The following is an 11,655-nucleotide window of genomic DNA, read 5'->3' on the forward strand; positions in this document are numbered from 1 at the left end:
TCCTTTTCGTGCTTGTTATTCTGTCCTTCTGACACTTAATTTCCAGGGGAACATGCATCTGAGTTCAGGAACAACCTCGGGGTGCTGGTAGCATTGCCCAGGTGCAAGCCTCAGCCTTCTGAGGCACAACTTGCCCAGCTCAGCTGTGTTGCCCAGGCTGTTGGCTGGCTTCTGCTTCTGCCCTGACTGAGCACATTTGCCGTCAGAGTGCCCCTGTTCTTCTGTCCCAGATGGATTCCTGAGTCCAGATTTCCCTTCCCTTGCTGAGTCACCTTTGGAGGGGGCAGCTGTCTGCTTGGCTTGTCCTGGGTGGTATATAGAGCCCTGCAGGGGCAGTGTCGCTACTTCCTGCTCCAGGATGCCCACTCTGCCTGGAAAGCCACACTCGGTGGTGCCTGAGGAGCCCCACAATCTTGGGGGAGGTGCTTTTGAGCCAGGCTGAGGACAGGGAGGGTTGAGTAGGTGCTGTGGACAGCAGGGCAGGCTGGGTAGGGCAGAGAAGTAGCAGGAAGAGGAACTCTGGCAGTTGTACTTGCTCTGTTCAAGGAACTATTGCCCTCAAAGTTCCAAGGGAGCAGTATGGGGTAAGGGCTAGCCAAGGATGCAGCACCAGGCTGAGGAATGTGGCCTTTTCCCTGTGGGCACTGGGAACAGTGGATAGTTCATCTCAGCATGGCTACCTGCTACATGTCTCACCCCCTGTGGACATGTATGCCCACCCCAGGGCAGAGGGACTTGTACCTCCTCTGAAGGCAGCAGGGAATGAAGGTGCATTCCAGCATCTTTGCTGTTCCAGAGGAGTGGTTACAAGGACACCTCCTCCACGGAGCAGGCCCAAGAGCAGCATTCCTGTGGCCCTGAAGGCACCTGGGTAACACACCACTGGAGGGCGGGTGACCAGAATCAAGAGGGCACAGTCAAGGGAGCAGAGCCTAGGGCTGTGAGTGGAGACCTGTCCAGGTCTTCATAGCTTGGCTGTGCCCTTCCGTATTGCCCATTTTGCTCTCCTTCCTGTGCCTGGCACAGGGAGACACCCCTGGAACTGCTTAGGAAGCCTCCTGGGGTGGTTCTCCCTTCTGCCCTCCTGGAGCCAACATGCTCTGGGTATGGGCCAATGGGTTGCACATATGGACACTTGGAGGACTTGGGGCAAGGCTCTGACGAGCAAAGCATTTCACTGTTTCCTGGCCAGAAGCTTAGTCCAGCCGGCTTGGTTGGGCCCAGGCAGCCTTTGGTGGTTGGGTTCTGTGGGAGATCAGTGGGTCCTGATGGCTGTTCAAGTGCCACCTCCTGGATTTGGCCAGGGTTTGTGGATGTCATGTGCTTTATGACTCCTGCTAACGTTTCTCCCCTCTCTGCATGTCTGATCTCGCATCCTGTGTAGGCATGACGAGTATTCTGATGTCAGCCATTGGACTCCCTGTGTGTCTTAACCGCGCACCTCAGCCCGCCAGCTCTCCCGCCTCCTGTCTGGCCTCTAAAAGTCACAGCTCAGTTAAGAGATTGAGGAAAATGTCCGTGAAAGGTAGTTCCTACTCACAAATCCTCTCTGGCCTCTGCTAAGCCTCCAAGTCTTGCTGCCTCTGACTGTCCCGCATTGAGCTTCTTCTCTGGACCCCCATGGTCCTCCTCTGCTTCCTTTCCCTGCTGGGGGATGGGCTCAGTGGCCCTTTTCCCTGCCCTGGGCAGCAGAAGCAGAGGTGGCCCCCTGGGAATCTACTTTCTGAGTAAGACCAGAGTCCAGGTCCTGTTTCCCTGGCGCAGTTTGAATGAGAGGGCTTACTCTTGAGGCCTCTGTGACTTTGTGAACACACAGGTGTGGGTGAGGCCTGGTTCAGGATGGGGGGGTGACTGTCACTTCCCCTAGGACCAGCGTGTGCCTCAGGACAGGCCCCCAGCCCATGTGGGGCTACTTAGAGAGCCTCCCAGTGATTCACTGCCCAGCCCAGGGAGAAAGGGGTTTCAGAATCGTGGAAGGTGTAGCGTTTTAACAGGACTTGTGTGGAGGGGCCTGTGGGTGGTACGTTCTAAAACTGCTATTTCTGAGGCCAGCTGTGGCTCGGTCAGTGATTCGGATGGCCTACGAGCAGGGAACCCAGCTCTGGCTCAGCCCCTGCTGGGTTTCAGTTTTGGCTCCAGTGCTTGGAGGCTTTGTGATCTCACCTGTCACTATTCATGCGCCGGTGCTTCCTCCTCAGCAGATAGGTTGTGGGAGGGATAGGACATACACAAATAGTGGCTGCTTTCAGCATGGCCACTGTCACTCCACAGGGAGGGAGGTCTACCCAGATCCCCCAGACCCTCTACCACCCCCAGCTGTCAGGGCAGCCCTTGGAGCTCCTGGCCTGGGAGGTGGAGATGGAACTGTGGGCAGGGCAGGCCTCCAGCTATCTGAACCTTTTGAGCTAAACCAGGGGGAATGTGTGCTCATAAGAGACCCTTTGGCCTTTCTGACCCTCTGGGCTCAGGTGTCCTGTTCATGGGGTTGATGGTCGCTGACTGGCCCCCTTTGAGAAGAGTGCTCACAGAAAGCTGGACTCGCCAGAGATTGGCCAGAAGCTAGTCTCAGCAGATGGGGTCTGGGGTCCATCTGGAGACTCACTTGTGGTCTCCAGTCTCCCCTCATTCTGAGGAGAGTCCCAGCCCCCAGGACAGCCACCCAGTGCCAGTGGTCATTGTGCTTTTAGCCTGACTTTCTCACCACAGTGACCAGAGTTGGGGTCCTGGAAGAGTGTGTGTGTGGGGGGGTGTGGAGACAGGAGTGTTTGTGTGTGTGTATATATATGGGGGGTAGTATAGTGTGTGTGTTTGTGTGTGTGTGTGTGTGTTAGGGGGAGGGTAGTATACAAGAAGTATGTGGGGATGTGTATTTATATGGGGGGGTGTGATGTAGGTGGTGTGTGTGTGTTTAGTAGGTGTGTGTATGGGTGTGTGTACAGAGGTGGTATATGAGTTGAGGGGAAATTTGTATATATGGGAGGGTATTGTGGGGTGTCTGGTACTCCTTTGCCTGTAGTTGCCATTCAGGTAATAACAGCTAATGCTTTTATAACCATCACATCCTCAGTCAGCTTTAGGCTTCCCCATTTTAGATGAAGGGTTTAGTCACATGGTGACGTGATTTGGTCACAAGAGCCAGAATCAAACCTGATGTCAGTGGGTCCCAACCTCTGCTCAGCTCCTGACTGTACCCCTGGCCTGCTCTGGTAGAAGGAGCTCAGTCACTGAGCCTTAGGCTTGAAGTCTGTACAGCACAGTCTGATCACTTTAAGTTAGGGTTAAAACTAAAGCCGACAGTGACCTTGAGGCAGGTGAGGAGCTCCTGCCAGGGTGCTGATCTCTGACCTCCCCTTTGCTCCTGCATGGGTTTTGCTGCCATCCTCTGGTTCTGCTATTGCCTTTCCTGGAGAAAGCCCAACTCTCACTGGGGGATTCTCTGGGGTGGGGCCTGTTCAGTGCAGCCCTGCCCCCCACCAGATTCATGCATGAGTATACAGAGGAGCAGGGTGGACAGGGAGTCCTTCCTGCTGCATGGACTAGGCATGTAACTGAGCCCCCACAGTCCAGGGACAGGTATGAGAAGACTTTACAGTTTATCACAAGTGTCAGTGTGGTTATCCTCTGCAGTCAGCAGGCACAGACGCCCGCTGTGCTTGGCTAATAAAACTTCTCTTAATGAGACTTTCACACAGAATGATGAAAGTTGAGTAAAATAACATCACTAGAATATGCCACAGAGTACTTCATTTCAGAAACTGCAATTTGACAATTTTGTGTGTCCTCCCAGGAACCTGGGTCTAGTTTCCTGATTGATTGTGCACAGCGACGAGGCTGGGGCCCAGCACTGCCTCCTGGGGGCTGTGACAGGCTGCTGTGTTTTCCGTACTTGCCTTCCCCGGGGCTCCTGGCCTGGGCTAGATGGCGCCCACAGTGGGTGGGTGGGCCCACATAGGGCCTTTGCCAGTTAGAGCTCTGGAGTGTTCCTCGTCTGGCATCTTTCTTGCACACTAACCCACCCTTCCTAACCCTCTAACATCCCTTGTGGCAGCTTGGACTCTCCTTGGCCTCCTTCCTCTGATTTCAGTATCTCCAGTTCCTACTTCTTGGAATACCAGTTATGTTCTTCTGTCTTCTAGGAGTGACTGCAAAGCCAGAGCCAGAGCAAGTGATAAAAAACTACACTGAAGAGCTGAAAACACCCCCAGATGAGGTATGTGTCATGGGTACTACGTTGCTTTGGAAACGAAGGGTAACTCCAGACGAGGAGGATACCCACCTGTTCTCTGCTAGAAGGGTACTTCCCCAGGTGCCTCTGAGTGCCAGGCACCAGGCTTGGGCACTTAGATTTTAATCTCTCAGTGTCCCATAGGAGGCAGGCATTGCTGAGATGCTTCAGCCATGGCTCCTGAGACCTACAATTCCCATCTTAACTCTGTCACTAACGAGCTGTGGTCCCAGGCAAAGCTGCTTTCACACAGGCCTGTGCCTCACCCACTCCCTGTGCCATCCTGGGGGTCAGGGGTCCTTGGAGACATGAGACAGGAGAGCCTGCCCCACTTCCCGCTGCTGACACTGGGGTAGATAGAAGTGGAGGGGTCTTGTCCAGGTAGCAGAACTGCCCTCTGCTGCTGGAAAAACCAGTCAGGGATCCGGTGTGATAGCACCTGCCAGACCCCCCTGCATCAGCTTCGGTAGGACCTGACTCTCTGCTGAGCCAGGTTTTGGGGACTGTAGTGCCACTTTTCTCTAGTTTGAGGCCAGGAGGATCTAGAGCAGGTGGGTTAAGATCATCAGCCAGCACAGAAGCAAATAGTCTTCACTTGCCTCTTTCCTTCAAGTCTAGCACTTGAGAAAAATCTGGTTGGTAAAGGTTTGAATAGAAACTTTACTGTCATGCTCATAACCCCCATCCTGCCTCAAGTCCTCTCTGTCCTCCCACTTCACAGCTCTTCATCTGCCTCTTTCTCTGGGCCCCTTTGTTCATCCAGCTCAGCTGGGCTGCTGTGCCTCAGTAGGCTCCTCTCCAGGCTGCCATCTACACGGGTGGCAGCAGTGACCTTGGGAGTACCTCTTCCTAACGCCCCTCAGCGGGGACCCCCTGAACAGGGAAGCTAAAGCTCTAACTTCTGAGCATGGTGATCAGAACTTTCCAGCATCTGTCCTCTCTCCTGTCCTTATCTCCTACACCAGCTTCACCCCTGCCCTCTGTAGGGGCCAGTGTCCCTCCCCAAATTACATGCTGCTTCGTGCTTCAGAATGTTCTTTCCTCTGCCTGGAATGCCAGTTCCCATGCTCGTCTACCTGACAGGCCCTTTCTATTATGAAACCCAGCTTTGAGGGCCTCTCCTGCTCTTTCCTCCCTATGTGGCTATCCCTGCTGCCCTCTGCGTCTGTGCTGCTGTTACTGCAGTGGCCCCACACTCAGTGTTGCCTGTCGTCCCCTCTTCGCTAAGTCCTTTGAGGACACAGCTCGCCATGACTCTTCTGTGTTCCCAGCCTTTGGAACTGACTGTTGAATTTACTTTGACTGTAATTCCAGCATTCCAGCAAACGAGGGCCTTTTCCTACAAGACTTGCCTTGCTGGGCACAGCTGCCAATGACAAGTGTGCTCTGTGTTTGGTCCCCTCCAGGACTGTATCATCTGCATGGAGAAGCTGTCTGTGGTGTCTGGGTACAGTGACGTGACTGACAGCAAGACCATCGGGCCGGTGACTGTGGGCCGCCTTGCCAAGTGCAGCCATGCCTTCCACCTGCTCTGCCTGCTGGCCATGTACTGCAACGGGAACAAGGTGCCCATGCACTTGGCCCATGGTGGGGGGTGGTGACCTGAGCAGGTAAGCTCAGGGGCAGCGAGGGACCTGGGGCATGCTTGCAGGCAGCCCTGAGATGTCTGTAGCCCTTGCCTTGCCCAGGGTAGGGGTCGGCAGCTAGAGTGGCATGATACCTGACTGCTCTTCTTTCAGTGGAGTTTATCAGAATGGACAGGGGTTGGGGGCAGAGAACTGAGCCATATGGCAGACCTTTAGGCCGCTGTGCATCTCCTGCCGATATCCCTGTGCCATCCTGTACCAGCCGGGGTGGCAGCATCAGTAGTTAATTTATTACAGGGTTTTGTTTGATTTTAAATGTGGTTACACTATTGAGACTTACTCAAACCTGATTTTCCTCCCTGATGCCAGTCTCTCGATACCTTACCCATTAATGAAAATGGCTTCACAAGTTTCCAGTGCAACACTTGCCTTTCCAAGGAAGCTGTTGAATTGAGTTTCTGTGAGGGGAGGTGGCCTGGGATCCCTGTATGGCAGCTGTCGACCAACTCCCCTGTGGGCCCCTTTCCCGTTTAGAATGGTGAGTGTGCTTCGGTGGTCTCTCAGGACTGCTGGCTCAGTCTGTGACATTCTTCCTTGTCTCAGGATGGAAGTTTGCAGTGTCCGTCCTGCAAAACCATCTACGGAGAGAAAACTGGGACCCAGCCCAGGGGGAAGATGGAGGTGTTCCACTTCCAAGTGTCCCTCCCTGGCCATGAGGATTGCGGGACAATACTCATAGTTTACAACATTCCTCATGGCATTCAGGTAAGGGGCCCTGGTATAAGAGGAGCTTCCTCGGACCTTTCTGGAATCAGTCACTCTGAGGGTGCTCTTCATCCTACCCTGCCCTTTCCCAGCAGGGCTCCTGGGTCGCTGTGAGAATTCCCAGACTGCCAGGCTCAGGTTCCCAGAAACCAGGAGACACTAGTGCTGGGGGCTAGAGTTAGTTCTTAGAGCTGTGGAAGCAGAGAGGTGGCCCTCTATCCTTTCCTGAAGGGAGGGCTTCCTGGAGGTGGAGACATCCTAGCTGAACTTGTACTGGGCAGAAGACCACACACATAAGCAAGAAGAACACTGTGTTGAGGGACTGGATAACTGGGGAGCCCATGGTTGGGAAGCTTCCCAGGGACAGCATCAGGATAGGGAGGTACCACCACTGAGGACTCCTGTCCTTGAGAGATGCAAGCCTAGGTTAGGTGGCAGGGCCAGATCTGTGTACCCAGTGACATAACCACCTACAACTCCAGGTTCTCCCCAACGTTGTGGCTTCACTCCCATCTGGAATGTTTTTTAAATTTGACTTTAAGTCATGGGAAAGAAGTGTAGGGAAACCAGGCAAGAGTATGTGATTCAACAGAGGGTTGTCCTGCCTAGCGCCAGGCTTTAGCAGGGGTACTTCAAGGCAGTTGTCAGGGACAAGAAGGAGCCCCTCTCTGGGCACTCCCATTCCTGAGGTTTGTGTTCTTTCTGCAGGGCCCAGAACACCCCAACCCTGGAAAGCCGTTCACCGCCAGAGGGTTTCCCCGCCAGTGCTACCTTCCTGACAATGCCCAGGGTCGCAAGGTAAAGGCCTGGCCACTGACTATGAGGAGGGCCCTTGGGCTAGCAGGACTGCACCTGGCTGCCAGGTGGAGTGCCAGGCAGATGGGGTGGGATGGGGCTGGCCTGGCAGTGGAGACCTGGTGACAACACTCACACCTGCCTCTGTGCACCTTCTTACTGCTACAGGAGGAGATAGATGAGCCTTGGGGACTAGCTGGGGTGTTGCTGGTCCTTCTGGAGGCCCCCATGGGTTAGGCAGCCTCTGGGTGCCAGGGATACAGGGAAATGTGACCTAGCTTGTCTGGCACTCCCTGGCTGTTGGGCTGGGTCACATGCTCTTCAGTCACGCTAGCTGAGGTGCTAGGAAGAGGCTGGGGTCAACCGGGGAACTGCCTTTGCACTCACACCTAAGTTGAGACCTTCCAACTTTTGAGATGGCAGGGAAGAACATTCTAGGAGAACAGGTAGTTTTTGATTTGGAGATGGAAATGGCTCCTGTGTTTAGGAGGGAGAACCAGGCCTGTGGGTGGAGGAGTGAAAGCAGCTCATTGTGGGAATGGGTTTTTTTACCCAGAGCGCTGTATCATCCCGGGAGCAAGAGCTGCTGACTTTGGGTTTGAAAAGCTCCCTTGGGCTGCCAGGCCTGGTATAGTGGTGGAGAGCAGCAAGGAGGAGGGAGGAGGAACTCATCTAAGATGTTCTTGGAAGAGGGGCAGAGTCAGGATGGTTCCAGGGCCTGGCTGGAGGAGCTGGCGGCATGGCTGGGTGGGAGGGCTGGACATGGGAGGCCACGACACACATCATGGGCAAGTAAGTGTGAGGTTCTGTTCGCCTGTCAGGGTGGCAGCTGGAGTGCCGGGGGTCAGAGCTGGAGTTCAAGGCTGAGGAATCCCCCTGATGGGGTTTCAGGCCCAGGGCTGTGGATGAGATCTTCTAGCAGGAACTAAAGTGGAGAGAATGACCCGTACCCACTCCTGCCCACCGCTAGCAGTGCAGGTGGATGGAAGGGAGGCGAGTGCCCGGTGCTGCTCTACCCACAGCTGATTCCTGGTGGGTGGTTGTGGCTGCTGTCCTTGACCTCAAGGCAGGAGCAAAGCAAACTTGTAGGGGGGGCCAGTAGATGCCCCCACCCTGCCACCCCTGCTCCAGGGGTGAAAACCAAAGAAGACACAAGCCAGCTTATTCACCGACCTTCCCTCTCTCTGCCTTCTTCCTCTCTCCCCTCCTCTCCTCTTCCAACACTGCCACCCGCCACCACCACCACTGACAGGTCCTGGAACTGCTGAAGGTGGCATGGAAGAGGCGACTCATATTCACAGTGGGGACATCCAGTACCACAGGCGAGACGGACACAGTGGTGTGGAATGAGATCCACCACAAGACAGAGATGGACCGAAATGTCACAGGTCACGGCTACCCTGACCCCAACTACCTGCAGAACGTGCTGGCAGAGCTGGCCGCCCAGGGGGTAACTGAGGACTGCCTGGAGCAGCAGTGACTCTCTAGCCTGGCTGGCCCCGTTCCCCACCATCATGCTTGCCTCTGGCACCAGCAGGGCAGGGTTGCCCCCTGGGATGGGCCGGCAGGAAGGTGCCTTTTGTGAGAGGTTGGAATGTTTGTCGTGGGCACAGGCATGCACCGCTGAAAGCTAGGGCTTCTCCTGCCTGCCTTTCCCCCATCCTCCCCTCCAGGCCTGGATCGTGTGGGAATTGGGCAAGACTAGGGAGTTGTACTTGTGGGGCTTAAGAGGCAGCTACCTCAGTGCAAGGGCCCTCTGTCCTCGGTGGGTGGCATTGGGCCCTCAGTGCCAGGGGCCTGGCATGGGGCCAGGAGAAACTGCTCCCTTCCCATCCAGGGGCAGGTATGGGTCTGGGTCAGCTTCTTATACCTCAGATGTTCTGTTTGCAATAAATGCCCTGTAGCCAAAGTCAGCGGGCCCTGGTATGTCTTTCAGTGGAGAGACTGTGATGGATCTGGGGTGTGTGTATATGTGTATGTGAGAGAGAGATGTGGGGTGTATGTGATCTGGGGTGTGTCTGTGTGATCTGATGTGTGAAGGCCAGCACACACATGTGCTACTACATCGGAATAGGAAGGCACCTCATGGCTGCCCACTTGACCCCCAGTTCCCAAATGCAGCTGTGGCTCCCACTCCCACGTCCACCTCCCCTCTGGTTCCTCTGGCCTCCTCAGGGCTCTGGTTTATATGGTGCAGCCCACATGGACCAGGAGCGCCTTTCTCCATTTCACAGATGAAGAAACTAAGGCTCCAGGCTTAGGGTGGAGGTGAGGCTAGAAGCCGGGCCGGGACTGCTCTGAGGCCAGCCTCAAAGCTGCAGTTCTTCTCGACCCTCTCAGAAAGAGGATCAAGTTCTCTCACATTTGCTTTCTGCCTGGGGCTGGAAGGACACAGGGCCAGGTTATGCCTGGACCCTTGCGCCATAAGAGAAAAAACTAAAAGTTCTATTTTATGATTTATTGGTATAAAGATAACTATATATTACAGCGTTTTTTTCCCCTTTTTCCATCTAAGTTTGTTTTCCTTCTTTCTTTAAAAGAAACTAAAATGGGGCCTCCCCGGTGGCGCAGCGGTTGAGCTCTGGGTTGCGAAGCTGCCCGCAGCCTCTGCGGCGCTGGTTGAATTCCCGGCTGCTCCCCGGCCACCGGAGGAGGGTCCCACATGGCGCGCAGACCTCTCCTGCCGCCCGCTGCTCCCCTCAGCAGTGTCCTTCTGTCCTTCTGCCTGCTCTGCTCCCCGCTCTGGCTCTGGTGAATTCTCTCACCCTCCCGCGCTTCTCACTGTACCCAGTGCTTGTATAAACAAAACAAACAAACAAACAAACAAACAAATAAATAAAACATGCCTCTCTAAAAAAAAAAAATTGTAATAAACTAAAATGTTTTTGTGGCCCCTGGGCATCATACCCACTCTACCTCCCTGGGGAGCCTGGAGGCCTAGATAGGGACCTCACTGGGTTCCACCACGAGGCATGAGACTGACTCACAGCACAGGAGGTGTGCACCCCAGGGCCCTGCCACCCTCGACTCACAGTTAAAGTCCGGCAAGAGTCAGAACAGAAAACAACTGCAGGATGTATACCGGCTAAGGCTCTAATATCCAGATTTGTGTATCTTATATCCAGATTATGTATCTAATACATAAAGGACTCATAATTCATCAAAAACCACCCATTTTTTAAAAACGGGCAAAGCACTCAAGTAGCCTCTCCCAAAGAAGATGTACAAATGGCTGACAAGCACAAGCAAGCTGTGGGATGTCATCAGGGAAACACACAACCTCAGTGATACCACTGCACACTCAGGGTCACTATTATTTAAAAAAATAAAATTAAAAAAAAGGAAAGTAAATGGTTAGGAGGTGGAGAGGCTGGAACCCCGGCCAGAGAGAACAGCCACTTCGGCAGTTCCCCAAAAAGGAGCCATCACGTGACTCAGCAATTCCACTTCTAAGTACATACACGTCCCGAAAACATGTCCTCACACAAACTTGTACCAAATGTTCACCCCAACATTACTCATAATAACCCAAAAGGGGAAACAACCCAAATCCATCAGCTGATGAATGGATAAACAAGATGTGGCGCATCTATACAGTGGAATATTTAGCCAAAAAAGGAAAGGCTGACACATGACAACATGGAACATGCGAGGAGAGGAGCCAGACAGGACACCAGTGTGTGCCCACTTAACCCGCAGTGTCTAGACCAGCAGGCAAACGCATGGAGGCAGAAAGTAGGCAAGTCGCTGCTAGGAGCAGGGGGTGGAGAGTGACTTAATGGGTAACGGTTTCCTTCTAGGGTGATGAAAAGGCCCGGAAATAGTGATGATGGTTGCACTGTCTTGTGAATATACTAACCCTTGGAGCTGCACGCAGACTTGAAGAGGATGGATCTTAGTGATGGAAGTTTGGAGTAGAACACTGAGGATGAAAATTTCACAAGGGGGCCTCCCTGGTGGTGAAAGAGGTTGAGCGCAGCACTGTGAAGCTGTCCGCAGCCTCTCATCGCGAGTTTGATCCCCGGCCAGGGAGCTGCCCACATGGCGCAGCAGACCTCTCCTGACTCGCCCGCTGCTCCCCTCAGCAGTGTACTTCGGTCAAACTGCCTGTTCTGTTCCCCACGCTGTCTGTGGTGGATCCTCTCACTCCCCCGCATCTCTGGCCTGTACCCCAGTTCTTGTAATCATAAATAAATCTTTAAAAAAAAAGAAAATTTCACAAGGTCAGAAACCAGAGGTGGTTTCTGAAATGATTAACGAGCTGTTAACATGGCCATGGAAGAT

At 53.9% G+C, this 11,655-nt stretch overlaps 1 protein-coding gene across 7 annotated transcripts in view; it reads left to right on the forward strand.

Annotated features, from left to right (window-relative positions):
• The window catches only part of DTX2 (deltex E3 ubiquitin ligase 2), a 36,479-nt gene extending 26,567 nt beyond the window's left edge, over positions 1-9,912 (forward strand). For 6 of the 7 annotated variants that reach the window (XM_037506870.2, XM_037506871.2, XM_037506868.2 and 3 more), the window contains 6 exons: positions 1,385-1,525; positions 4,137-4,210; positions 5,632-5,790; positions 6,415-6,576; positions 7,285-7,374; positions 8,624-9,912. In XM_037506870.2, coding sequence (XP_037362767.1) covers positions 1,385-1,525; positions 4,137-4,210; positions 5,632-5,790; positions 6,415-6,576; positions 7,285-7,374; positions 8,624-8,851 — 854 coding nt within the window. In that variant the 3' untranslated portion in view covers positions 8,852-9,912. The remainder of the gene's footprint in view (positions 1-1,384; positions 1,526-4,136; positions 4,211-5,631; positions 5,791-6,414; positions 6,577-7,284; positions 7,375-8,623) is intronic. The other variant, XM_037506874.2, reaches the window with a different exon arrangement.
• Positions 9,913-11,655: the final 1,743 nt, after the last annotated feature.

The sequence above is a fragment of the Talpa occidentalis genome, unplaced genomic scaffold (assembly GCF_014898055.3).
Source record: "Talpa occidentalis isolate TD23 unplaced genomic scaffold, MPIMG_talOcc4v2.1 talOcc4.12, whole genome shotgun sequence".
Lineage (NCBI taxonomy): Eukaryota > Metazoa > Chordata > Mammalia > Eulipotyphla > Talpidae > Talpa > Talpa occidentalis.